At 39.1% G+C, this 27,985-nt stretch overlaps 1 protein-coding gene across 25 annotated transcripts in view; it reads left to right on the top strand.

Moving 5' to 3' along the window:
- Positions 1–27,985, top strand: part of HERC3 (HECT and RLD domain containing E3 ubiquitin protein ligase 3) — a 119,730-nt gene that overhangs the window by 43,449 nt on the left and 48,296 nt on the right. For 17 of the 25 annotated variants that reach the window (XM_037020111.2, XM_037020110.2, XM_037020101.2 and 14 more), the window contains 14 exons: positions 3,570–3,729; positions 5,107–5,178; positions 7,394–7,470; positions 8,315–8,536; positions 9,479–9,570; positions 10,313–10,443; positions 11,028–11,188; positions 13,143–13,219; positions 16,929–17,053; positions 18,646–18,705; positions 20,890–21,001; positions 21,417–21,606; positions 23,356–23,519; positions 23,647–23,760. In XM_037020111.2, the coding sequence (XP_036876006.2) occupies positions 3,570–3,729; positions 5,107–5,178; positions 7,394–7,470; positions 8,315–8,536; positions 9,479–9,570; positions 10,313–10,443; positions 11,028–11,188; positions 13,143–13,219; positions 16,929–17,053; positions 18,646–18,705; positions 20,890–21,001; positions 21,417–21,606; positions 23,356–23,519; positions 23,647–23,760 (1,757 nt within the window). Of the gene's footprint in view, positions 1–3,569; positions 3,730–5,106; positions 7,142–7,393; positions 7,471–8,314; positions 8,537–9,478; positions 9,571–10,312; positions 10,444–11,027; positions 11,189–13,142; positions 13,220–16,928; positions 17,054–18,645; positions 18,706–20,889; positions 21,002–21,416; positions 21,607–23,355; positions 23,520–23,646; positions 23,761–27,985 lie in introns of those variants that run through there. The other 8 variants (XM_037020118.2, XM_037020108.2, XM_037020105.2 and 5 more) reach the window with 6 other exon arrangements.

Raw genomic sequence — 27,985 nt, 5'->3', positions numbered from 1 at the left:
GTTTTCAGTAATTACTTCCTCAAAGTCACTTTCTATCTCTTTTCTGTCTCTTCTTCTTGTACCCCTGTAAGATGATTATTGTTCCATTTGGATTGGTCACACAGTTCTCTCAGTGTTCTTTCATTCTTAGAGATCCTTTTTTTTCTCTGTGCCTCAGGTTTTTGTATTTCTCTTCCCTAATTTCTATTTTATTTATCTTCTTCACCATGTCTAATCTGCTTTTAAAACCTTCCATTGCATTTTTCAATAATTTGATCTCAGTCCTAAATTCCTTCCTGAGATCTTGAATATTTTCTGTACCTCCATGAGTGTGTTAATGATTTTCATTTTGACGTATCTTTCAGGTAGATTCATGAGGTTGATTTCATTTGAATCTTCCTAAGGTGTATTCATAATTTTGCTTTGAACCAGGTACCTTTGACATTTCATATTTGTCTGTGGTGCCCTCTAGTGCTCAGAAGCTCTACTCTCTGGAGCTGCTCATCCCATGGAACAATGTTGGGAGTAGCAAGGGAGCGGTGTTGGTGCTTGGGTGGAGGAGAGAGCTGTTTTCTGCTTCCTGGCTGCTATGCCTGTCTCCACTGCTAGTACCAGCAGGCTGAACACCCAGGTGTAAGCCTTTATGCTTTGTGTTTGTATCTGCTGTTGGCAGGGCTTCCCTCTAGCTGGCCTGATGCCAGAAAAGGGTTTGTTGGTTTACGAGCCTGAGCCAGGTGCAGGCTAGCCTAGAGGAAGATACAGCAGGCTGTGTATCATGGTGGGGGCCTTGGAGCTGCATAGCCAGCCAGGGGGATTGAGTGCCTGAACATCGTTTAAGCTCCTAACCTGCTGGGCAGAGTGCACCCGGAAAATTTTGCTTACCTGTCCTTTCTCTTGAGCAGTAAGCTCTGTGCAATCCTTGCCCCTTTAGCAGCCATCTCACTTTTAGGAAGTCTCTCAGACTGCCCACCCAGATCAGCCAGACATGAATCCCTGTTTCTCACAAGCAGCTGGAATCTCCATCTCTCCAGGTATTCCACCTGTTTTAGCTTTCCAACCCCACTAAATCACCACAGGACCATGCAATGTAGGTTCATGCTCCCAGCGCAGATCTCCAGGGCTTGGTGTTCCACAGTCCCAGACCTCTACTCCCTCCCCACTCTGTTTCTCTTCCTCCTGCCTGTGAGCTGAGGTGGGGGAAGGGCTTGGGTCCTGCGGGGGTCACAGCTTTGGTACATTACCCTGTGTGGTGAGGTCTGCTCTTTTCTCCAGGTGTATGCAGTCTGGTACAGCCTTCTTTCCTGTTGCTCCTCCAGAATTAGTTGTATTAATTCTATTTTCATATTATATGTGATTTTAGGAGGAGGTCTCTGTCTCACCTCTCACATCACCATCTTTAATTCTTTCAGCTGCTTATTAAAAAAGATTTTTTTGTTTTCAAGTAACATTTATACAAATTAGGTTTAGGTCAAATAGCAGCTACCTGTCTCACCTGTCCCCACTCACTTTCGGAGGCCATCACTTTCAACTCTTTCAGCTCTTTTGTTTAGTATTTAGTTTTGTTTCTAAATTACATGCTTATAATGTTATTTCTTAGTTTTTTTTTTCAGTATTGGATAATCTGGAGGCTTCATGCCCAAGAAGATAATCATTCTTTTATATTCTCCACTAACCTTTCCTCTTCTTCACACTTAGATGCTCCCTCTTTCCCAAATAGTTGACATTTTTAAATTAATTGACAATTTTTTAACTATGTAAATTATATGGATTTGGTTATTGTGGATTTGTGTATCATGATTTGTTTTATTTCCTGTAAAACATTTAGTGTTTCCTGTAGTTATAATTAATTTTTTTTTGGTGAACCTTTATATTCTCTGACAGAACTGTAAAACTCAAAATAATAGAAAACCCATCAGACTGTATTTCACTTTTCACCTTGGTGACATCTCTCTAACTCTGTTGGAAATCCTCTGTAAAATTCCTGCTTCTGGGATCCTGAATCTTCCTTTGTTTTAGAGGCATGACCTTATGGTATCTTTCTGAGAAAGGCAGCATGGAAAGTAAAATATATTGAAAGTCTTACATGCTTGAAAATTGTTCTTTTTTCCCCCCTCTTCACATTTAATTCATGAATGGCTAGGCATAGAATTCTCAGTTGGAAATCATTTTCCTTCAGAGTTATGAAGGTATTGCTACATTGTCTTGTCGTTTTCAACATTGCTTCTGAGAAATATGCCATTCTGCTCCCTGTTCTATTATATATAAACTGCTTTCCTTTCTGCAAACTTTTAGAATCTTTTGGTGTTCTGAAATGTCAAGATGAAGATGAAATACATCTTTTATCAGTCATTATTCTGAGCCCTTAATAGTTCTTTTCAGTGCGAAACTCATGTTCTTCAGTTGTGAGAAATTTTCTTGTTTTTTCTTTGAAATTTTCTACCTTGTGTTTTTTCCATTGTCACTTTGGAGTTCTTGTTTTTCTGTTGTTGAGTCTCTTGGAATAATCTTCTCATTTCTTCCCTCCCTCCCCTCACTGTTTTGTTCTTTGCCCTTTTTTTTTTTTTGTCTTTGCAAGATTGTATCAATGTACCTAACAGCTTTATTGAAGTATGATTTACAAGCATGGCATGCACCCATTTTAAGAGCATGGTGATTTTAGTAAACTTACAGTTATATTCCTATCATCCCAAAAGATCTATCCTGCCCATCTGCATGCTCTTTGCCTTTTTCTGTTTCTTAGAAAATTTCTTCAATTCTAATTTCTCATTCTGTTTTTGAAGGGTTTTTTTTTCCTTTAAATTTACACTGCCATGTATTTGTTTTCCAAGCTAATTTTGTTTTCCGACTATTTGTTCCTTAACTTCTTTTATTTTTTTAAGGATTTAAAAAACTTTTGCTTCCTGCCTGGTCTTTTTCTTCAGAGTTCACTTTCTTCTGCTTCTTTTGCTCTTTATCTTTCATGTTGAAGTTTTTCTCACACATACGATCTTTGGCTAGCCTTTTATATTTAGGAGTGAGGTATCAAAACATGAGTGGAGCTGTGCATTAATTATTGGGAAACTGGATATTTCTTTGGGAGACCCACAAATGTCAGTATCTATGGGTCCTTTGGGCTAGTTTCCTCAGAGAAATTCTCTCTTGGCTAGATATACATGATACTGTGTTCTAGAATTGAGGGGAGAAACTGTTTTTATGAATAAATGAAGGTTCTGTGTGTGGGGGTCTCCTTGTTCCCAGGCAGAATTTTGCTCAGTCCTTTGAGTAATATGTCTCGTTGCTATTGCCATTTGGGCCTCTCTGGTTCACTATCTCCAAACAGTAAACCTCCAGGCTTCTTCTTGGAGAGAAGCACCAGGCCCATGAGGAAACATCTGGGCTGTGTGCTGCTGTGAGCACATGTCCCACCCAGTGTAGCTGGGATGGAAATTGGTAGCTTGTAGACACATAAAACTTATAATCTTTATAAATACAGATTTAGCAGTTCTCTTTGAAAAACAAAACTGCTGGGAAGATAATTCTGTGTAAGATAATTTTGTGTGATTCCTGTTTCTGGGCTGTACATTTTTCCCCTTTGGTTTGGACTCTTTCAGAACAAATTGGAGCTTTGGCCGATCAGCACATTGTCCATGTGGCATGTGGCGAGTCCCACAGTCTGGCCCTCAGTGACCGGGGCCAGCTGTTTTCTTGGGGTGCAGGAAGTGATGGTCAGCTAGGACTCATGACTACTGAGGATTCGGTGGCTGTGCCCAGGTAAGAATGTCACAGAAAGGAGTCTGAGTTTTCAAATGTCAATTTTGTAAATATTTTTTCCTGCTGTTGCTTTGTTAGACACTGTTTTTAGTTCTGTTTTCTTTACTTAGTTGCTGTTTCCTTTGCCACTGCTGTGTATTACACTTCATAACACTTGTCACAAAAATTGTAATTATTTGTAGGAGCGTCTACCTCCAGTTTAAAATAATGTTGAGTGGTTTGGGAACTGTGTTTATTCTAGTAGCTTAGTTGCTAGCAGAGTGCATGAGCCTCAACAAGTGTTTGAGTAAAAATGGCATCTTTACACATGCTGGACTTACTAACATTTAACTTAAAATTGCAAGCCTATGTCAATTAGTCAACTAAGCACTATAAACTAGTTGAGTCACAAGGCTGACATTTTCTAATAATTCTAATAATAGGCCAAATTACTTAAGCATTATGAGCAGCTAAAATACCAAATATACTTAAGTTCTTTAATACAAAAATACAGTGGTTTTGAGTCTCTTAAATATTTACTTAATTCTAAACCTTAGATGATTTAGCTAAATATCTTACCACTAAGAAAACATCCAAAATACTAAAGTTGCTTTCAGGTGGACTTCTTCAGGGTGGTGTCTTCAATTTGTTAAAGGTTCTTAATGATCAAAGAGGCCACCAGTTTTTTTCCTTCATTTAATTACTGGTCCTTTGCACTACAGATGTGCAGCACATTGCTGTTGTAATAATTGTCACATTTTCTGTAATTATTTATTTAATTACTGTTTTTAGTAAAAAGCTGGGAGCTCTTGAGGGCGTGAGACCTGGATTATGCATTTTAGCATTACCATTGCTGAGGGTGCTGAGCACATACATTGCTCAGTACTATTCCCTTTCATAAATGGCCTCTTTTCCGCTCCCCAATTACTGTCCCCTTTAAAGGACAATATATTCTTCTTCCTCTTCCTTTTTGCCCTTCTTAGATTTTTGTCTCTTTAATCAAAAGCTGTTTTAAGGAAAAGAGGAACATGGAGGTAAGAGTGATTTGATTCACTTCCTGGTTTAGAACAGGTAATGTCTTGGATTCATTTCTTCCAAAAATTAATTTAATTTTCGGGGAAGAGGGAGAGTGGGCACTAAGAAAAGAGGGGTGCTATATCTCAATGGTATTGTGCATAATGTTAGAGAAAAGAGTTAGAACATTAATGATGAAAGGCTTTCATTTGTTGATGACCAAAGACTACAATAAAGATTTTCAGTGGCATTTCATTTAGTCTATGTCATAGTAGTGATTTAATTTTCATTAGTCATGTCTAAATTATAGATGATTTCTGAGGCTTTGGTTTCTGTATAATTTTATATTGTAACCAAATTGAAATAAATTTATTCTTATGTTAGTATTGTGGAAGGTAACAGCTTTGAAGTCACACAGCCTCAAACACTTCTGATATTGGCTCTGTTACATACTAGGTGAGTGACCGTGGACAAATTGCTTGACTCTTCTAAGCCTCAGTTTCCTAACTTAAAAATGGAGTTAGGTGTGGTGTACCTTTATGAAGTTATTAGGAGGGTAGAATGAAGTGATTAGGTAAAACATAGTATATGCTTGTCCTACATATGTTCCCTTCTCTCCACTGAAGTATATAATTTCTCTATTATCTTTGTCCTTTTGACCCACTTTCTTTCTGTAACTGTGGTTGTGAAGGTTGTGACACAGGTAATAGTGACCTGTAATGGGAGAACTTTGGGAACTTGAGTAGAAATGGGCCAGGAAAAAGGATTGTTGCTGGGTAAAACTTCTGCAACATTGCTCCCCTAGGCAGTAATGCAATTTCCAATTTTAAAAAATACTGGTGTTCTGTTGATACATGAAACAACTTGGGTGAATGTCCAGAGAACTATTTTGAATGGGAAAAAAAGCTAATCCCTAAAGGTTACCTACTGTACAGTTCCATTTATATAACTTTATTGAAATGACAAAATTTTAGAATTGGGGATAGATTAGTGTTGGCTAGGGGTTGGGGAGGGGAGGAGTCATTATGAAAGTACAACATGAGAAACCCTTTGGTTTGGAAACTGTTAGTATCTTGCCTTGGTGGTGGGTGCGTGAACGTACACAGGTAATAAAATTAGTACAGTCACAGAAATGAGTACAAATAAAACTGGGAAATATGAGTAAATTGGTAATGCTATTGAGTCAATATCCTGGTTATGATATTATGCTATAGTTTGCAAAATGTCACTGTTGGGGGAAACCAGATAAAGCATGCAAGGAATCGCTCCCTTATTTCTTGAAACTGCATCTGAATCTACAATTAGGTCAATAAAAAGTAGTTGGGTTCTATTTGGTACTAAATGCATATGTGAACTCTATTTTATAAATGCTTTTATATATGAGAAAATATTAACCAAAGCAGTATCCACTTTTCATTCTAAATAATCCCCTTCTTTCCCACTGGATATGTATCTTCTGAGAAGCCCTTCTCCTGAGAGCATATCCATCTGACTCCTTTGTTCCCATGGTACACACTTAATGAAGAGGAACGTAGCAACTTGTGAACTGTTAAAATAGAAAGCAGGAGAGATTTCCAGGTAGTCCACCTCTGTGGGACAGTACCAAGCACATTACATGGATATGTTCATTTAATTCTCACCACAAGCTTATGAAATAGGTACTGTTCTTATCTCTGTCCTTCATGTGAGCAGAGGAGTAGGAATTGAGAAGTAATTATATGGTCTTCCTCTTTACCATCCTAGGGAATCAGGGTTTTGGAGGCATTGTCCTTATTTTTTTTTGTAATTGTGGTAAAATACACATAACATGAAATTTACAATCTTAACCATTTTAAGTGTATAGTTAAGTAGTGTTAAGTATATTCATGTTGTTGTGTATCTCCAAACTTTTTTATCATGCGAAAATTAAACTCTATACCCATTAAACAACTCCCCATTTCTCCTCTCCTGGATGCTGGCAAGCACCGTTAGATTGTCAATTTGTGTGAATTTGACTGCTCTGGATATCTCATGTAAGTGGAATCATAGAGTATTTGTCTTTTTGTGACTAGCTTATTTCAATTAACATAATGCCCTCAAATTTCATCCATGTGTAGCATGTGTCAACATTTCTGCTCTTTTAAAGGCTGATTAATATTATGTTGGGTGTATATACCACATTTTGTTTTTCTGTTCGATTGTTGAGGGACACTTGGGTTGCTTCTACCTTTTGGCCATTGTGATTAATGCTGCTATGAATGTGGGTGTACAGATATCTCTCTGGGTCCTTGCTTTCAATTCTTTTAGATGTGTACCTGGAAGTGGGATTGCTGGATCATGGCGTTGCCCTCATTTTGAAAGCCATTTATACTCCAGCTATGCTCCTAGGAACCTCTCTTCTGTAACTTACTCCATTTGTCCCTGAATTGGAGATGACAAGGTGGGAATTAACAGAGGGTTGTGGTAATGGGTTTAAGTGCACAGGTGTTTTGTTTTGTTTGTTTGTTTAAGCAGTAACTACCTAAGAAGCAGGAGGTTAGTGAAAGACCTAACAGAATTGTATCATGTAAGATTATATATTTGATTTAAAGTCTTTAAGAAAAATGTTTTTATTACAGCTGTTTTAGTTAATTGGGAATATTTCTTATCACCGCAAGTGCCCTTTTTAAGAAGAAAGCCTTTTCTGTTTTAGGTTAATACAAAAGCTGAACCAGCAGACAATATTACAAGTTTCCTGTGGCAACTGGCATTGCTTGGCTCTTGCAGCTGGTAATGTAACTTAAAATATATGCTAATGTTATGTTAATTTGGGGCACATTTCTCTTTGCATTTTTCTGTGATGTTATCTTACTGGACACCTTTAACTTATCGGTTAGGGTCTGAGCATTTCTGTTGGCCAGTGGCAGTTCTCAGACAGCCTTTGTGTAGCTCATACTTCCCGCAGGGTGTGGACGCTGAAGAACGTGGTCCTCACTGCTGCTCCAGCTCTCTCACAGGGGAAGATGAACAAGAGGCAGGACTGTACCTGGAGTATAGTCACTGTTCTGGAGCATAGAGAAGATTGTTTTTTCTTAGCTACAGTCTGCTATGCAGCTCCCAAATAAAAGAAAAAGGAGTTAGAAAAACCTAAGGCAGCAAGTAATTTCGTGTACTGTGTCTGAGTACATCTGAGGGGAAATCCGCACTAGGATGTCCTGTTTGAGGCTCTCTGAGAAGGTCTAGGTCATAGCTGGACCTCGTGAAGTCTGGGGTCTCATGATCTTGCTGTGGTCAGAACTAGTTCAGCTTGCTTACTGGATCCAAGCCTGGTAGTTGGCCTAGTTAACACGGAGCTGACTTAACACAATTAAGTTTTTCTTTGCATAAATGTTAATAGCCTTTGAAGGTAGAAAGACTCTGTTTATTCTGTTGTCATGACAAGTGGGAGTTTTGGTTTTGGCACCTTACAGAATGAAGTGTCTGTTCCCTTGCTCATGGGTGGGTCTGGTGGGTTGGTGGGGGGAACAGCTAACAAATGACCCTACTGGGCAACTGTATTGCTCTAATGAGGTTATTTTTGTGGATGGGACTTGTATCATTTCTGGTAATACCATTTACCCTGTTCTTATTTCAGATGGTCAGTTCTTCACATGGGGAAAGAACAGCCATGGGCAGCTGGGCCTGGGGAAGGAGTTCCCCTGCCAAGCCAGCCCACAGCGGGTGAGGTCGCTGGAGGGGATCCCCCTGGCGCAGGTGACTGCAGGAGGGGCCCACAGCTTCGCCCTGTCTCTCTCAGGAGCTGTGTTTGGCTGGGGGATGAATAATGCAGGGCAGCTAGGGCTCAGTGATGAAGAAGGTAGGTAAACTCTTTGGATGTGTCTCTTTAGTTGAAAACACATTCATTTGTTTAACACAAGCTTCTTGAGTATCTTCTAAGTGTTGGCCCTGTGTTAGGAACTAAGGGTACAGCAATGAGCACAGCAGCTAATGCCCTTGGCTTAGTGGAGATTGCATACTTGTGGGCAGAAACAAACAGTAAGCCAGTAACAACTGAGTGTGTCAGAGGGTTCAAAAGGAAACTTTCCTGTTTTACAGAAGGTGGCCAGGGAGGGCCTCTCTGATAAGATGTTTGACCAGAGCTCTGTAGGAAGTTACGTAAGAAAGGAGACAAGTAGATACCTGGGGAAAGTGTGCTCCTGTGAAAGGATCAGGACACACAGAGGCTGATGTGGGAAGATACATGGTGTGCTCAGGAGTGGAATGAGCAGGGGGGAGAGCAGCATAGCTGGAGGTCAGAGAGAGATGCAGGCCTGGTTATGTAGGGCACGGCAGGGCAGGGAAAGGATTTTGGCTTCTCTCACTGAGAGAGGGAGATACGGATGGTTTTGAGAAGAATGATCTGCTTTGAGTTTGTAGTGCATCTGGGGGAAGCTGGAAGACCAGTTTGGAGGCAGTGGGAATAAAGTCATATTTTCAAGGTGGGACCAACTGGTTTTGCTCATTGTTGGATGTGTGGATTGAGATAGAGGAAAAGCTGGAAGGATAAGGTTGCTGTTTCTGAAATGAGAAAAACTGTGTGGGGTGTGTGTGTGTGTGGGGGGAGATTCAGCAGAGTGAGGAAACCATGGTTTTAGATATATTAAAACTGAGATGTCTGTTAGACATCCAAGTAGAGGTTAGGTAGGAGTCTGAATGTGTGGGTCAGGAATCTGGGGGGACCCAAAATTACTGCTAGGATAGCTGTGTATATTTCATCTCAAAGGCACATGGGAGTGACATTCTATTTCTTTTATTCTAGATCGAGAGTCTCCTTGCCATGTGAAACTCTTAAGAATGCAGAAAGTTGTCTATATTAGTTGTGGAGAAGAACACACAGCAGTCCTCACAAAAGTAAGGGACTCAGTATTCTGGTTCATTCTGTAATGCTTTGATGCTGAGTATGGCATGGATGATTAGCATTACTTGATAATTTTTAATACTGTCTTAGAGAGTGGTGATGTGTTTAAAATGGTTCAATATACATAAACTTAAAATATAGTATGTATAGCAACATTCTGTGTTCTTTTAAAACAAGCCATTTAAATATGTAAAAAAGGAATAGCAATGTAATTAGTTTTAAAATTGTCAACCTATTTGTTTACCTTCTAAAACAGTCACATCTAGAGAGAATGAAAATGTATTTTCATGTTGAAGAAATACTATTACAGACTCACTACTAAAATGCCTTAGCATCTGTTCAAGTTACAGCTGTTAAAAAAAGTAGTTACCCAGGAGTTTTGGGAGCCTTTAATTTCTTATTATGTGAATGATCACACCAAAATCATCTTATTTCACCTATCTCTGTGTTTCTTTTTTGTTTTGCTTCCTAACTCATCACTCTACTTTTCAACAACTTTCAAAATTTACAGATGATACACATTCCCTTCAGCAGTTCTTTGTTCCACAAAAATGTAGCCTTAAATTCCTATTTAAATTATTTTTTTATTTAACTGGCTTTACAAAAAAGTGATTTTGGCTAAGCATCCAGTATGCATGGTGTTCTCGTACAGACTGTGGTGGCGTACAGAAGGCTTTGGGAGAGCGTGCTGAACTCAGAGCTATGCGCAGTCACGTGCTGTTTGTTCCTTGTTAGAGTGGAGGTGTGTTTACCTTTGGTGCTGGTTCTTGTGGGCAACTTGGACATGATTCCATGAATGATGAGGTCAATCCAAGAAGAGTTCTGGAGCTGATGGGCAGTGAAGTGACTCAGATTGCTTGTGGCAGGTGAGTGCTCTTAAGAGCTTCCTAGTATCTGTTAAGACTCAGAAATGGATCTTGTCTTTGTTGTCGTGGAGAATGTGGTTAGACCTAACCACCATCATTTTAAGAAATCTTAACTGCATGCACACCTATGGTGAGAGTTTGCAGAGAGTCAGATCTGAGCAAGGTGGGTGTGGCAAGGAAAGGTTTAGAAAAGCAGAGCAATTTAGGGACATTAGGCTTCTTTTGGGATAAAGAGTAGCAGGATGTGAGGAAGAAAGGGAAAAAGGAAAGTGAGAGAATCTCAGAGAATTTGAAAATTTTGCCTGGTCCACCCACCTTTTCTCCTCTTATCCCACAGGCCAAAGGCTGTAGGCCGCTCAGCTCTTTCCAAGTCTTGCCATTATCCCCATAACCTAGAGTGTTAGAGAAGGCTAGTATTGTGGAGAGCCAGCCACTGCAAAAAGATTCACATGTAAACATGGGGGAAGATTTCTAGGGACCCCTAGGAATTGCTGTATTCACAGATGGAAGTTAAACGAGTCTGAGTATGTATCCATATCAGTAGAAACTATGTTGATAAGTTAATTTAAATTATTTTTCCCCAGACAACACACCCTAGCCTTTGTGTCTTCTTCTGGACTCATCTATGCATTTGGTTGTGGAGCAAGAGGTCAATTAGGAACTGGGCACACTTGTAACGTTAAGTGCCCGTCTCCTGTGAGAGGGTACTGGGCCGCCCATAGTGGCCAGCTTTCAGCCAGAGCTGGTAAGACTGATTTGTCATTGGTATTTAATGGTATTTTAAATAATCAAGACAGTTGTTTATAGAACATGAATCTTTGTTTTACCCTGAAGTCTTCTGGAGGGGATGAATATGAGATATTTTCTTTTAACACCAGTCAACAAATATTTGAGTACTTACTATGCACGAGGCTCTGTAGTTGAGATTCTAGACAATAGAGCAAAAGTGTAATTTTGGCCCTAAGGACCACAAATGGTGTATAAATTGTATTTATTATTGCTGCTAATAATGAAAATTAGCCTTTCAGTTCACCGAGTTCCGTTACTATGCTTCAGGTGGGAAACAGCCTAAGACCTTGTGGTTGTCATCCCCACGTGGGGCTGAGGAAGCTGAGTCTTCAGGAGGTTAAGTAACTTGCCCAAGACCACATAGATCCTGGGGGCAGGATTTAAACCCAGTCTGTCTCATTCTAAAACCTGCACTCGCAGTGCTTGTCCTGTGGTACCTTCCTTTGCTATTGCTGTTTTGGTTACAACATGACGTAATTTCTTTCATGTCATTTTTTTCTTCTCTTAAAAAGTAGCTAAATAGCAGTGTCCATTTCATTGGGAATTAAAAAAGCAGTCACTAAATATGAGTGTCTTGAAATAATAAATCCAGAGGCTGAAATGGAGCTGAAGAATCATTAAGAAGTGTGACTTAATAATTTTGATTTTGAAGACTATACAGTGACCCCCTTATGGCTTAATCAGGAATTTTTTTTAAACACTAACAATCATAAGTTGCCTGCTGGACTATAAGAAACTTAAGTACAGACTGAGTCTTTTCTTTTTTTTGTAAATCTAGCATACAGCACAGGGCCTGGTACAGACTTCTCAAACTCAGTGCTTATGGAATGAGTATATGAGCATCTAAAAATGTAGTGGAACTTAAAATATAAAATCAACAAGATTTTGTTTTGGGTATGTACCCAAAAATGAAAGAAGAGCTTGGTGTCCTCTTCTCTGTCGTTTGCAAACTTCTTTCTCTCCAAGGCTTTGTACACATGCTCAGAATACGTGTATTTAACAAATATACCAATTTAAAACAACTCAAGTGTTTTTATAGGTTGATTTGAAACCACAAATTTTTGAAGTTTAATTACAACTTAACCTATGTGATCATCAATTTTTGCCTGGATGTTTGCCAGAATGATTTTAAACATACATAGGTAAATTTCAATTTATTATAGAAATGTGGTTTTAGGAACCTTCCTAGTATTGGGGAGCACAGAGGAGGGCATCAGGAGTGTTCTGGCCAGAGGAAGTCTGAGCTGTGTCTGAAAGGATGATTTAGAGTTAGCCAGGTAGAGGACTCAGGGGAGTGGGCCCTAGTAGGTGCCCCGGAATCACACAACTCCAGGAGCACAACTTCTAGTTATGCTCTAGGAGGCGCCATCTGTGAAGGACACAGTGTGCCCTGGGGATGGTATATGGAAAGGCAAGGAGATGTGACATAGTGTGGTGTATCAGGCATATAAGCTGTTTGGTGGTGGTAGCGTGTCACTGTGGACATGGTGTCATGGGAAGTAAAGCAGGGAGTAGGAAATGGAGGTCCTATGTCAGGCTTCATTTTGAAGGGGCAAGGGACCACTGCACTAGCCACTGAATTATTTCTTAGGCATATGCATATATTACCATTCCTTATAGTGACCATTTTAAATTTCAGGTCAATGCAGTGACAGAATAAAAGGTAGAAACATGGGCAGGATTAGCTGGCAGTAGGGGAGGGGGTGGAGGTAGGGTTAGAGTGGAGGCTACCATCTTATATATTTATTTTTAATTGAAGCAGAAACAGTCTTGGGCAGAGAACCAGGAAAGAAGCTTTCTTACTTCTCTGACATAATTAAAATGGGTGGAAAACATATTTTGGAATGTTAGAAAAGGGAATCAAGGAAAAATTTTATTGAAAAATATGCTGTTGAAAATTTTTTTGACAGATCACTTTGAATATCATATTGTTAAGCAGATCTTCTCTGGAGGAGACCAAACGTTTGTACTTTGCTCCAAATATGAGGTAAAATTTTCTTTTGACTATTATTTTGGGGGTCGACTAATGATGAACCATTTATTTTAAAAGCTAATTAACATGAGAGCAAGGTTACTCTTTGGTTCTACCTTTTATCTCATTAAAATTAGTTCATTAAACTTATCTGCATTTTCCTCCCTTGAATGCCAACAATTTTTCTGGTATTTCATTCAGAGAGTTCTAATTTATAATTTAAAATTGTTTAGATTCATATTTGTTCCCAAAGAGATTTAGGGATTCCTAGAGTATTTCTAATTACTTTGGTATTATTTGACTTTCCATTTCTTCCCTTCACTGTTGTATCAATACATAGTAAGTATTGGAGGACTTAGTGAGTTTGTTTTGATGTAGTTGAGGGTATACTAAATCTAAAAGAGATGCCACAATATTCAGATATCCTTTATTATTTATCATCCTCTCATAGCACCCCACTATAACTTCCCTCAGATGGTCTCCTGCAGCACCGTAGTGGGTAGGTCAGGAAGAAGGACGTCCCGGTGTTTTTCCGGGTTGAAGGTAGAAGAGGATGCAGTCCAGGTTTCTGTGACAGAGCTTAGTTCATTCCTGTCTTCCTGGACAAGGGCAGCAGTGAGTCCCAACTCGGCGCCACACATCTGTCTTCTGCCCTTCAACCCCTCCCCTGCTCTTGTGCTTTCTCTTCTCTCCTCTTCTTGCCCACCCTGCTTTTCCTCAGAAGGCATTTAGGGAGGACCACTCATATGTAGCGCATGCTGCTTATTCCCTCCTGGAAGAGTCGGGAAGGGCCGGAGTGGTGATGAAGGAATCAGAATTGTTGGGGAAGAAAATGAGTGTGGGGAGAAGGGTCCCTTTCAGGCCCAGAATCTCTCCCCGTTGGTCTGATGCTTTGCCATCTTTAAAGGCGTGCTGTTCTTGCCTTCTGGGCAGCATAATTCTATGATTTTGGCAGAAGAGGTTGGGGTGGAGCCTGAGGCTTCAGCTGAAAGTGCCAATTAAGTGTTTTCCAGGTCAGGAGCCTGGAGAAGGTTCTGTCCAGCTCCACCTCCTGCGGTGATTTGGGACTGTTCCTTTAGACATATTTCGGGCCCTGCTTCAGTGCTTCACAGAGGAATCTTGAGGAAGGCTGACATTATTCTTTGTTTCTCCAAAATGCCAATAAAACAAAATATGAAAAGCATTGAATCTCTGCAGGATAATAACTTTTTATTCACAAATAAGAGTTTGAAGTATTCATGTCCCTAAGAAATGGACTTGAATAATATACAACTTTAATTTTCCTGTGAAATTCAACATGAAACTTAGTTTCACTCCTTTTATAAATAGGGTGTCTGATATATGATGTTGGATTTTAAACACAGTTGATTTGGCAAACAGAACTGGTGAAAAGGAAGTGAAGTAGTGTAGTGTTAGAGGAACAGAGCAGGTTAAAGTTTAAACTGCTAAGAGTGTTGTGTATTAAAAATGTAAGATAACCAAACAAAAAAAATCCCTAAAAATAGAGCATTACTTATGAAGGTATTGCTCTTTCTTTTTAAAACTGAACCTGTATACTTCGACATAAAGGTCTTGAGCATAGATGTTTGTTTAGATACACAGACTGATCAAATCACGTGTTTACCCTGTTACCATAACACTAGAAGAATCCCTCAAAGACCCACAGAAAAGCATCTGTGTAGTGACAGGCTGCATTTTTATAAATGCTGACTCACTCATTAATGCCGGGTTGAGGTGAAAGAAGGGAGGGGCAGAGTTCTCTTCAGATAATCCTTTGCTACATTTGATTCTAGGTCATGGGTCATTTTAGTGAGTGCAGATCATAGTGTCTCCTTTTTCTTTCACCATGTTCCCTGGAAGTGGGAATGTGGTAGGGATTGTTTGGGGGGAGGGGTGGTGGTGTGTGTGTGTGAAGTGGGAATGTGGTAGGGATTGTTGTGTGTGTGTGTGTGTGTGTGTGTGTGAAGTGGGAATGTGGTAGGGATTGTTGTGTGTGTGTGTGTGTGTGAAGTGGGAATGTGGTAGGGATTGTTGGGTGTGTGTGTGTGCGCGCACGCGCGCGCCTGCCTGCCTCAAAGTGTGCTACATGACATCTCTTTTTCCTAGAAAACTTATTGTCAACCTTGTTTGCCTGTTAAAAAATTTTCTAGAGATTCTGATTTAACTGGTCTAGAATGTGACCTGGCTGTCTGGAGTTTTGAGAGCCAAGTGCAGCCAAAGTAGAGAAACACTAACCTAGACCAATTTTTTCTTTCTGGCCTGCATGTAATTAGGCACAGGAAATTGGTTCTTTTTCTTGGGTCTTTAAGTGATTTTGAGATTGTGCCTCATCCGAGGCATCTGTGGTTTATTGGACATGCAATGAAGAATGAGAAAATAGTTCCATGCTTATATTTTATGGTAAGCGTGTGTTAGAGTCTGTGTTCAGCTACCCGTTTGAATGGGGGAAGTAATTAAAATGTATGCACCACTGGTTTTAAGACCATGATAGAAAGACAGTCGTCTTTGTGTGGACTCAAGTGTCCATTTTATCTTACGATTTTTCTCTGTGTAATTAAAGATTTCTTTTGTTCTCTCATAGATGTCTGGCCATTTTAGTAAAATAATTATCCAAAACTTTAGCAAGCATCTCTTTATTTGTTACATATCCTCCTCTTTTCCCTTTATAATGGTATCTTAACTCATAATTATGGGAAAGTAATAAAAAAAATTTACTTTGAAAGTTGTGTTTTTATGTGTAAGGACAAAGGGGAAAAAAGACCATCTTATGAATTGAGGGATGAATGCTTTACTATTACTTTTTTCCTCTTTTCTACTGTCAACTATAGGAGGTATAAAGCACTTCCAACTTCTTCTTACTTCTAGATCAAGAACAGGATTTGGGGTAAATCAGTTGGAAAAGAGAAATTTTAGTAAAACATCGTTACATTTTAAAAAATCTCATTGAAAAGAGTATGTACAGTGCTGTGCAGCATTTGGAATTTTCAAGGCCATTATTGACAGGTCCTTTTTGCCACCTTTCTTACAAATTTACAGCTGTATACTTGGAGCAAGAAATTAAGAGGCATTAAGTTTTCATAACTTAATTGCAATATATATTATAACTGAACTTTTTAGTAACACATCTTGTTGGAGGTCAGTGAGCAGTTATGGCAAATGATTAATACCTTAAAAGCCTTGATGTTACAGTGATTCAGAGCACAGAGGAAAGGGGTCTGGAAAAATACTTTTTGGGTGGGTTTCTCTGGGAAACAGACTCAAGTTTATGCTCGGAAAATTTTTTGTGGGAGTGAGCTCTAGAGCAGCATCTACTTAGGGAGAGGAAGCAGGATAGGGCAGAGGGATAAGTTAACTGCAGTGCAGTGTAACAGAGGCCTTAGCTGGTTCTCTAAGCTCTGAAGTAGGTGGCCCTTCAACCAGGCCTGAGCTGAGGCGAGGGAGCCTGCCCTTTGTACCACACGCTTACCTGCCGCTGGAGACGAAAGGAGTGGAGCAGTAACCAGGGGCAGTTCCTGGGGCCCAGGCCAGGGGGGAGCTGTCAAGAGCTTATACTCAGTGGCCGGGGGAGTGGGTGCCTGCATCCCCCAGGGTGGGGGATGCCAGGCAGTGCATCCGGGCTCCTATGTGTAAGTGGAACACAAAATGGAGAATATATTGAGAGGAGAGGAGAAAAGATGCATCCTATGTAATTTCTCTTTTTTATTGTTTATATTTAATCCTTCAGAATTGTTCTCCTGCGGTTGACTTCCGGACTGTGAACCAAGCACATTATACCAGTTTAATAAATGATGAAACAATAGCAGTTTGGAGACAAAAACTCTCAGAACACAACAACGCAAATACAATCAAGTATGTGGCTGCTTGTTTTCATTCTCTTTTTTCCAAAGTACATTGGACCCTTCCAGCATAGAGATTTCCCCTCCCTCCACATGGAGGTTGTGAATAGAAATGGAGTTTTACATTTTAGGGAATCTTTTTTTTTTTTTGCACATACTCATTCAGGATTTGGTGCCCTTAGTCCCAAATAACATGTAGGTTGTTCCTCTATTCTCTCAAAGAGAGTTATTCTTTACCTGCCTTTTTCAGATCTTAAAAATCCTGACAGATGAGGCCTTAGGTCAGTCTTTCTGCTTGGAAGCTTCAGTGTTATTGTTGTTTAAGCCCAAGAGTTTCTTCATGGGCCGTGTTTCAGAGCATCCCAAATCTTGGACAGCTGTTGTCTTACCTACTCCAAATAGTTTCTAACATTTTCACATTCAGAGTGATTAGTTGAAATGGTAATTCAGTGTCAAGTAGGGAAAAAACATTCAGTAAAAAAGGTGGAGGCCCTCAATCAAATTTACTTTTTTCTCAAAGGAGAATTATTTTCTGCATATTTTACACATTTTCACTGGTTTTCCTTAGGACTTCGATATTTCTGCAAAGAATCTAATTCTTGGAAATGAGTGAATCATGCTCTGTATCCTAAGCAGTGGTCATTCCTAGTATGGTGTATACTACATCTTTATGACATAGATTTTAGTGAGGTAAATGTGCAGGGTCCTAAACTTTGGGGCACACTGGGGGTTTATTGGGGGTATCATAGAGCAGCTTATGGCTGTCCTCAGAATTCCTCTAACTTTACTTGGCTCTGCCAAGGAGTTCAGGCTGGAAGGAGACAGGGATAAGGCGAAAGGAACTAAACTGTAATGGGAGGAGTGGGGTAACTATAGACTCACTTTGCTGGGACCTTGACACTTTACTGGTTCTCAGTTTTCTTATTATAAAATTAAGGGTGGAAGAAATGAAAGACCTTTCCTGATCCATGTTCTATGACAAATACAAATTACTGCAACTTTCTCCCCAACCGTGTATTTGTTTTATTCCTTCCCTTTTCCTTATATTAAATAAGAGGGTCCAGGGCTTCTGATGCAGTTTTACTCTGAGTCCTTGGAAAAAATAGCTGTTTTCCCAGAACCTGTGTAGGCTCCATTATAGGAATAAACACTCATTTCACTTATGTTCGGTTTCTTTCTCAGGTGGGAAACAGAATAGAAGGAAGGGGTTATTCAGGTATTAAACTGCAGAGATAATTTCTGTGTTTGAAAGATAGCAGCACACCTCTTTCCTGATTGTATTTGTGTTTGGAGGTGAAGTGGAGAATGTCTTAGTTGGTTGGTTGGTAGAATGTTCAAGATCAAAGGTGCTAGGGTTTTTTTTCTATAGCTTTGATACTTTTTTAATTCTAATATGACTTATGGAAAACTTGAAGTTCTTGTTCATTTTGAGATGTGACACAACCTTTCTTTAAAGTAAGTGCACATTTTCCCAGGCTTCACCTGGGTAAAAAAGAGCTGCTATTAATGAAACCCTGGAAGAGATGACTAATGTATTGTTGATGCTTAAATAACCCTTTATGTGTAATTATTAAAAAGCTTCCCTCCCTTTTTCTTTCTGAGCAGTGGTGTTGTTCAGATATTATCTTCTGCAGCCTGTTGGAATGGAAGTTTTCTTGAAAAAAAGTAAGTGACTTGGAATCTTACAGAATTACCCACATTTGATGTGGTTATAATACTCAGCAAAGGCTGTGAAAGACTTCTGTTCTCTTTATGGTAGTTGGCCTTAATTCAGTGCATAAGCTGATGAATTCTACAAAAATTGGAATACCTAATAATGGTGAATGAGAGGACATCAGGAAGGGCAGTGCTGATTCATGCCCAGTTGGCAGAGAAGCAGATTAGCAAAGAGAGAGAGACAGTATCTCAGAAAGAATTTCTGTAATCAAAAATGAGATTTTTGAAGGTATTCTAAAATGTTACTGCCACCACATGTACTGTATTGGTTCTTAAATTCTTAATTCTTTAATCCCCTTGCTTTGGTTTGGTTTCTCATAGGTCTCCCTCCCTCCCTCGCCCCCCGCCGAAAAAAAAGAGGCAGCTTAGGGGGAAGTTCCAGGGAGGCTTCAGGGCTCCTTGGACTCAGGTCCAACCCAGCTCACCAGGAAGTCACATTTGGGCTGAACTCCCAGGTAGTAAATAGAGTGTTTGGACTTATCCCTTCTGCAAGTATCCCCCTGAGGAACATGGTGCAGCAGAAGGGTCTTCTCATGGGTTCTGATCTTCAGTGATCCCAAGTCCTGACCATCTCTCAGTACTTTCTGCCAGAGACCAGGCTAAAAATATCTCAGGAAGACTTAGATTTCATGTCTGTATGTGACTCCTATTGCTCCCCAAAATGATGTCCCTAACTGGGTTGCAGAGATTCTTCAGTTACAGTTAGAGATTAGGGCAGCTGGATTGAGCTTGTCCAATTCATTTCAGATTCAGTACTCAGCCTTCTGCTCCAGGGAAAAGTATTCTGGGTTGTGCTGACCTTGGTCTCTTAGAACTGTGGTTTCCAAAAGGGTGATCGTGCTTCCCAGGGGACATTTGGTAATGGCTGGTGACAGTTTTGGTTGTTACAGTGGGGCATCCAGTGGGAAAATGCCTAGGATGCTGCCAGGCACTTTACGATCCCACCACTCAGCAATTATCTGGCCCCAAACGTCAGAATGTCCTAAAAGGAGAACGCTAGTTCTAGCTTTTATGAAGGTTGGGAATGGCTGTTGGCCAGATGTATTGGTTATTCATCCTTAGGATTATGGATTTGTAGAGTTGTGGGTAAAGCCTTTTTTTTTTTTTAACTGATAAGTGCAATTTTAGGAGTCCTGATGCAGAATCCATTGTGGGAAACCAATTAAATTGAGTAGTAGATTCACAAAACATAAATACATGTAGATAAAGCATTTTGTTTTTACTTAACAGCAGAGCAGAAAGTACATCTAAGCAAATGGACTGTTATATATGGTATACCAGAATTAATTTCTATTTGGGGCAGATTTATTTTTAGAACAAAAACAACAACAAGCAGAGCCCAAGCATCTCCTCTTGAGTTGACCATTCAGCTTCCAATACATATAATTATGACTTAAAAAAAAAAGTTAAAAACTCTACTTGTTTTTATATATTATAACATTGCTGTCAGACAGTGTTCAGACTGTCTGAATGTGTTCATTAGTCATAAACAGAAGCCTGGTTTGCAAGTAAATAGTTCTTTTGTAATTAATAGATGCAGTATGTTCAAAAGCAGAAATTTAAGAGACATTATCTAAGTCTATAAAAGACTAAGACTGTATTTAAGGTCAGAAAAATGATTAGTTGTTAGTAAGTTAGAAAGAATAGCAGTTACATTAGTTCTTGGGTGAATGTAATTGTTATCCCTTGGTTAAGTAAGAGAGACATAAACTTTACATTTGTTGTAGATCTGGTATTTAAAAAAAAAGAAATGCTTTAAGCATGGAGGTTCTACTTGCCATCTGTTGGTGAGTGGCCCACTTTGCACGGGGCACATCTTTTTTGCACCTAGGCATGGCATGTAGATCTATACTTGATGTACCACAATTACAGGAGAAAAGCAAAATGCAAGAGTAAATCAGGGATATAACGCTGCTTAGAAACTTCATCAGCCTCAAATTAAAAGAATGATCCTTGTACTTTGAATGAAAAAGATTTGAACATTTAAAAATGATCTTGAAGAAGGAATTCCAGAGAATTTTATTCTATCGGGTTTCTCTAAAGTGTTGTATTTTTGAGCAGCTCATCTGCCAGGTCAAATTTAAATCAGATCAGTATGGACCGACGGTTACTTCTTTGTGTTTGTTTGTTTAGAATTGATGAACATTTTAAAACAAGCCCCAAAATCCCTGGCATTGACCTGAACTCAACTAGAGTGTTATTTGAGAAGTTAATGAGCTCTCAGCACTCCATGATTCTAGAACAGGTATGTTCTTTACATTTACAAAGTGTATTTTTAATAATGCATTTTTGCATTGAAGTAATTCAGCTTTAAAGAGAAACAAAAGAGTAAGATGAAAAGGCAAAAGTCTTACCTAAATCTTAACTCTTTGAAATATTCACTTTGAGAATTTGGCCTTTCACTTTCTTTACGGCTTGAATCTTTGTAAGGAAATGCCCCTGCAGAGGAAGGTCTGTGTGGGCAGCCATTGTGGGCTTTCCTTTCCTGTCACTCATGTCCCCTGAGTGCCTAGGCCAGTGCCTGGCTCATGTTGGTAGGTCCTCAGCACATGTGGAGTGAATGGAAGTTGAGGGTCTATCAAATAGCTTACGAGTTTAGAAGTAAGATAACTAGATCTCAGGTATGGTTGAATTTCTCAGTACTCTTTTCTCTCATACAGATCTTAAACAGCTTTGAAAGTTGCCTGATTCCTCAGCTGTCGAGTTCACCACCAGATGTTGAAGCAATGAGAATCTATCTAATACTGCCTGAGTTTCCCCTGCTCCAGGATTCCAAGTATTACACAACATTGACTATTCCGCTGGCTATGGCCATTCTGCGGCTGGATACAAACCCCAGCAAAGTCTTAGGTGAATTTCCTAAATTCAATGCCTGTCATTTTCTGCTTTTTATTTCACTTGTGTGACTGACCAGTGGCTCTCAGAGGATTGAGATCCATGAATCTGTTTTCATTTACTATCCGTAACATTCAAACCTTTCTTTCTTTGAATTACTTGCTAACTAGCCATATTTGCAGTTTGAGCAAATTGAGCCATTACTTACGTTATTTGAAATGATTCACACCAGACTAATCTAGATTTTTAAATATTCCCAATTAGATTTTCTAACTTTAAACTATTTTTTCTTCTCCTACACTTGTTGGTAGTTAATAGTGTCTCAAATTAGTGTCCATCTGTTGCTTTTTGTCCTATACCTAATTTAGGGGGTGGGACTGGAATGAACAGTTTTGGTGATACATGGGTCTCCAAAAAAGGAGAGGAAAAAAATGACCTAGTGGAGACTTACCAAATGTTTGTTTTGTTTTTCTTTTTTAGGGCAGTTGAGTCCACACTGATTTTTGCAGGCTACGGACACTTTGCTGAGCTAAGAACCTTCCGTTCCTCAGTGAATTGGAGAGTGTCTCTCCTGGGAATAGCTCCTGAGATGTTTTTATTAATCAAGTGCAGAAAGTGTGTCACCTGGCTTTTTCCCTTTTTTTTTTTCCTGGTAAATTTTTAGGTGTTCATTGCAACTCAGTAACTTCTGTGTTCCATATGGACTGGGATGTTACTTGAGTGTGTTCTCCCCATGAGACCTGTGTTCCTGAGGATGGAATATGAGCTTTTTCATGTTGCTTCCACCTTTGCAGAAGATATAAAAGCAGAAATAATAATGAGAGCACAAATAGTAATATGTTAGTCCTTAATTTTGTTTTTTTTAAATGAAGATCTCTTTGGGGCATATTTTCTTAGGTGTTCTAATAACTTGAGGTAGGGAGATGGCAACATCTGAAAGAATATTACCTAATGTTTATGCTTTGGGATTTTTTATTTTAATTTTTCTGGGTAGGATAGCACAAAGAGATCAAAACTGTTCATTTTTATACTTGTTCTTAACTTCTAATTATAGAAATTTAAAAGAATACCCAAAGTAGAGAGATCACTACAGGTATGCATCACACAAATTGGTGATTATCAGTATGTTGCCCTTTTGTTTTATCTATTCCCCCTACCACTACCTTCTTAGTTTTGTTGGCAGGTTTTATAAAAGTCTCAGACATCATATTATTTCATCTTTCAAATATTTCAGTATGGATGAATTTATTTCTAACAAAGTAGAAGCCAGTGGTACAGTCTTGTCTGGTTATGAGAAGGCATTGTTTGGTGAGAAATAGGCAATGTAGTTTTTCAACTAATTACATCCCTTGAAGGGAAGGAATGGTTGTTGTATTGGTGCTGCTTCTGGCGCATGTGGTCCTTTCCATTCCTGGTGACTGAGAAGAGGGCTGTAGGGACTAGAATGTAAGAATCCTCCTGCCAAAAATAAGTGCCTTAGCATCTTGCCCACATGTACCCTTGGAATTGAACTTCTGGGTTAGACTTCTAAAGGAGTCTTTGAGGAAAAAATCAGAACTAGTTTTACAAAAAAAGCTTCAGGGATTCTTGTTTAGCTGCTGCTCTCCAGAAGTGCTCTAATGGATTCTTCTTAAAGTCAGTTTTTGGGAAACTGTGTTTTAGACTAATGTTCATCTTCTAGCTGGAGTGCTTTTTAAATAGTGAGCAAGACAATTTCCTAATCAAGATTACATGTTGAAATGTATCTTCTCTTTCTTTCTAAAGATAACTGGTGGTCTCAGGTATCCCCAATATATTTCATGAAGCTGATAAACCTCTATAAAGGTGCAGTCGTTTATCTACTGAGAGGAAGAAAGACATTCTTAATTCCTGTCCTCTTTAACAGTTATGTTACAGCAGCTCTCAAGCTCTTGGAGAAGTTATATAAGGTGAGCATAGAGAGGAGTCAGTGGGGAGAGGGGTGAATAGGTGGTAGGTCAAATGTCCTACTGAGGTAGTTTGTGGGAAGCTGTTTTCCAGTTGTGGTTTTAGTTGTCTTTTTTTGTTTTTCATCAGGTTAATCTTAAAGTGAAGCATGTGGAATATAATACATTTTACATTCCTGAGATTTCCAGTCTTGTGGACATTCAGGAAGACTACCTCATGTGGTTCTTGCATCAAGCAGGCATGGTAAGAGTTCATGCAAAGCAGATCTTAAAGCTTTAGTGTTCTCAGAGTACAGATTAGGACAAGAAAAATGCATCTGAAACCTATAATGTGTCCTTGACTTTGGAATTAATGTCATAACTGTTAGTTATCTGCTGGCTTTGCATTCTTGAAACTGAAGTGCTTTGAGAAACTATAAATGGTCATAAGGAGTCATAAACAGGTAGTCACCTAGAATGGCACACATTTTAATTAGTTGCTGACATTTTGAAAGTGAAGGAATCTCAAGTAGTCACAGTCATAGAACCAGAAAGCAGCACGGTGGTTGCCAGGACTGGAGAGGTAAGTGGGGAATTGTGCAGTGGGTACAGAGTTTCAGCTTTGCAAGATGAAGAAGTCCTGGAGATCTGTTGCACAATAATGTGAATATAGTTAACACACCCAAACTGTACTCTAAAAATGGTAAAGATGGTCAACTTGATGGAAAGTCAAGACACATACAATGAATTTCTAGCTTTTCCTGAAACTTGGACTATCTGACAACATGACCTGTTGTCCTGGAGGCCTGCAGTTGGTTGGCATTCAGTAGTGGCCCTTAAATGAGGCTTCTGTGTGCTGCAGTCCGCACAGCAGCTTGACTTCAACACTGAGGAGAGGATCGTTCGCTAATTATCATCTTCTAACAGCTAACTTATTTCAGTTGTCTTCTGTCAACCTCCTGAACCCTGTAGGCCACCTCTGATTTAGGATTCTGTGTGTGAGAACATGTATTAGAGACCTCACTCTCACTGTGTTAGACATACCACCCTTTAAAAACTGACTTTAAAAAGGGGACTGGTTCCTTCCTTCCACCCTTGACTTGACAAGAACTGCTCTGTTTGACTGCAGACTGGCTTGGGATATATGCAAGGCTTTTTAGGATCCCCCTTCTGTGAAGGATGTGTTCATCTGAGTTGTGTCAGAATGATAATTTGGTTTTTGCATTTAATGAAGCCATACGCAGGAGATACATTTGTAGTGAGTCCTTGCCAGTTGAACAGATTCTTCACCAACATTTAGGCATAATTTTCCCTGTGGTATTTTGGGAGGTCATCAGTGGTCTCCAAAAAAGCAAGGCACATAAGTAAGTTTAAGTGAGATTGGGTTTTTTGGGGTCAAATAATAGACATCAGTGCTAGACACTGTACTGTATTTTTAATAAGATTTATGATTACCTTGAAAGAACAAAATGCATTTCAATAAAAATGGATCTAGAGACTTTTTAAGTGGGTTTATAGGAAATTTAACGTGGACGCTAGTAATGAACTTTGCTTTCTCCTGCTAATTTAGAAATTATAAAAAGAAGCTTTTCTGTTTTATTCTGTCAATAATTACTCATGGAATAATAAAATGTGAAAAGCTGAAATATGCCTTATGAATTATTTAGGTCAACTGCTTTATTTCCAGCTGAAGAAATAGAGGCCCAGAGGACTTAAAGAATTTTTCCACCAATTCAGTTAGCTATAAAAGCCAAAAGTTCTTCTGAATTCTCATCTACCCACTCTGTAACCTGATGCTGAATAAAATAATTCCAATGAACCCTAATTCTTTTTGATATTGAAAAAGAAGTTCCTGGTGTTAAAATCTAGACTCTCATGACCGTAGTCTATGAATGGGTGTACTTAAATGAGCAATTTGTAGAATTTTTTTTATAGTTCCTTTCTCTTAGCCTTTGATAAGCAAACATAGGTCTTGAATACCAGATGCTCATCTCTTCTTCAGTAATTAAGGTAGTTATAGAAAGAAAATTAGGTGAAATTACTGTGTGACCTTTTGTGATATCTTTGGTATTCTTTCTATTATGTAAGGTATAATACTCTTAGAAATTGAAGTTTAAATTTTTTGATCTATTGAATTTCAGCCTAAAATGCTAAAGCCATTTTGTATATAAATTTATGTATTTTTATCCAGTTTTAAATGACAGTTGTGAACAATAAGTAGATTTTCCCTCAGTTTCATTGTGACTTTTGAAGTGTACAATGTGATGATTTGATACATATACATTATGAAATAATTAACAAGATCAAGTTAATTAACATATCCATCACCTCACATAGTTAACTCATTTTATGTGTTTTTATGATGAGAACACTTAAGATCTACTCTCAGCAGATTGCAAGTACACAATCCCATGTTATTAACTGTAGTCACCATGCTGTACATTAGCTCTTCAGAACTTACTGTCTTACAACTGAAAGTTTGTTGTACCCTTTGACATCTCCCCCTCTTTCTCACCTGCCCCAGTCCCTGGCAATCACTATTTCTTTGTTTCTAAGGTTGGCTTTTTAAAAAAATTTTAGATTCCACATGTAAGTGATACCATACAGTATTTGTCTTTCTCTGTTTGGCTTATTTCACTCAGTGTAATACCCTTGAGATTCACCTGTACTGTTGCAAGTGGCAGGAATTCCTTCTTTGTTATGGATTAATAATGATCCATTATATACATATAATAGAATATTGTGTGTGTGTGTGTATATGTATATATATATATATATATATATATATATATATATATATAATTTAACACACATATATGTATATGTATACACTACAATAAATAGATTTTTGTGTGTTAGATTTTTTAGCTTGGTAGTAGTTGAGGCATATAGTTCAGAGCACTATAGCATATAGTTCAGAGCACATGATGTAGTCAAAAAGATCTTCATTCAAGTACCAACTCCGGCCTGCTACCCATGTGACTTTAGGCAAGTTGATTTTATAGGCCTAGTGTTCCCATTTGTAAATGAGAATTGTAATAGTATTGTGAGAGTTAAATGGGAGGAAGCATGGAAAAGTTTTACTTGGCAGAGTACCTAGTGCCTGGCATATAATAAGCCTTCAATAACTATTTTTCAGTAAGCAGTTCTTGGCGACCTATAGTAAATCAAAGCCTACTAGTCGCTGGGGATGGAGACCTGTGGGGAACATGGTGGCTGCCTCTGTGGGGTGTTCAGTACAGAGGCTACTGTGAAAAAGGAATTGCACAGGGATATAACGTGCAAAGGGCTCTGGAACACAAAAAGAACATTCTAAAGTGGCTGATTTTTGCTCATTTTAAAGAGGGGGTGGGACTGGTTTATTTCGATTACCTGCCATCATCTGTCTTGAAAACCAAATAGCGCATTGAATGAGGGATGGTGTGGGCTCCCATACAAGGCCACACAAGTGAGAAAGTCAGTCACACAAAGTAAATGAGAATGAGAGCCAACTTGGTATCTAGCTGTATGTGTCACCGGGGGATGATATTTCAGCCCCAGGTGCCAGTTTTGTGCATGGATGAGATAAAGCAGCTGCTTTTGCCTCAGCCTTCAGTGCTGCTGGTAACCAGACCTGCCTGCAGTGGGCATGGGAGTGCCCGGTGGCAGGCAGGCCCCCGGCAGCTGCAGCCACGCTTCCTCCTTACACAGCTGATGTTTGTGCGGTGCCTCCTGTCTTCCAGGGCACAGCCACATTTAAAAAACATTTACTTGAAATTAAAAAAAAAATATATATATATATATATATATTTGAGGTTTTCCAGTTCTGTACCATGTACTTATTCATTGCTTTTATTTCATATACTTAAAAAAATGAACTAAGGTCACAGTCAACCCTATTCAAGCAGGAACACCTGAAATGTGGTCCAGCAGTACTTTCCTAGTTTTACATTGGTTAGAACTCATTTTGGGGGAATGGATGGCCTAGAACAAGTGGCCTCTCGGGAGGGGAATCACTTACCAGTTCATAGGCATCCTTCTAGCTTAAGGAGAGCAACTGTGGAGCAAAATCATCACATAATATGAAAATGCCAGTACTCATACCATTTCTAATTATTCATTCACAAAATAAAAATCAGTGAAGTTAAATCATAGTTCAAATACACAAACTCCTATAGACTTATAAAAAAATCTGTAGATGTATAAATAGACCTTCATGAAGAAACAGGTTGGCTGCTGCTTTGACTGACTGCCCTTCCCTCCTTTGTGTTGGGAGCAAACCTGTGGGCCTTTAGGCAGACTCGTTCACAAAAGCCTTAAGACAACAGCAACATTTGAGTAAAGTCTTTCCTGTAAAGTCAGCAACAATGAATCCATCCACGTGTTAGAAACAAGTTTTCCCCTATTACCAAGAAACGCATTTAGTGAACTCCTAGGTTAGAGCTAGTGGTTAGGCTACCTCGCAACATGTGCTTTTTCTGTCCTTTGTTAATCAAGAAACACCCTCTGCC

The sequence above is a fragment of the Manis javanica genome, chromosome 5 (assembly GCF_040802235.1).
Source record: "Manis javanica isolate MJ-LG chromosome 5, MJ_LKY, whole genome shotgun sequence".
Lineage (NCBI taxonomy): Eukaryota > Metazoa > Chordata > Mammalia > Pholidota > Manidae > Manis > Manis javanica.
The sequence above is the reverse complement of the archived record's forward strand: the minus strand, read 5'-3'. Positions and strand labels throughout refer to the sequence as shown.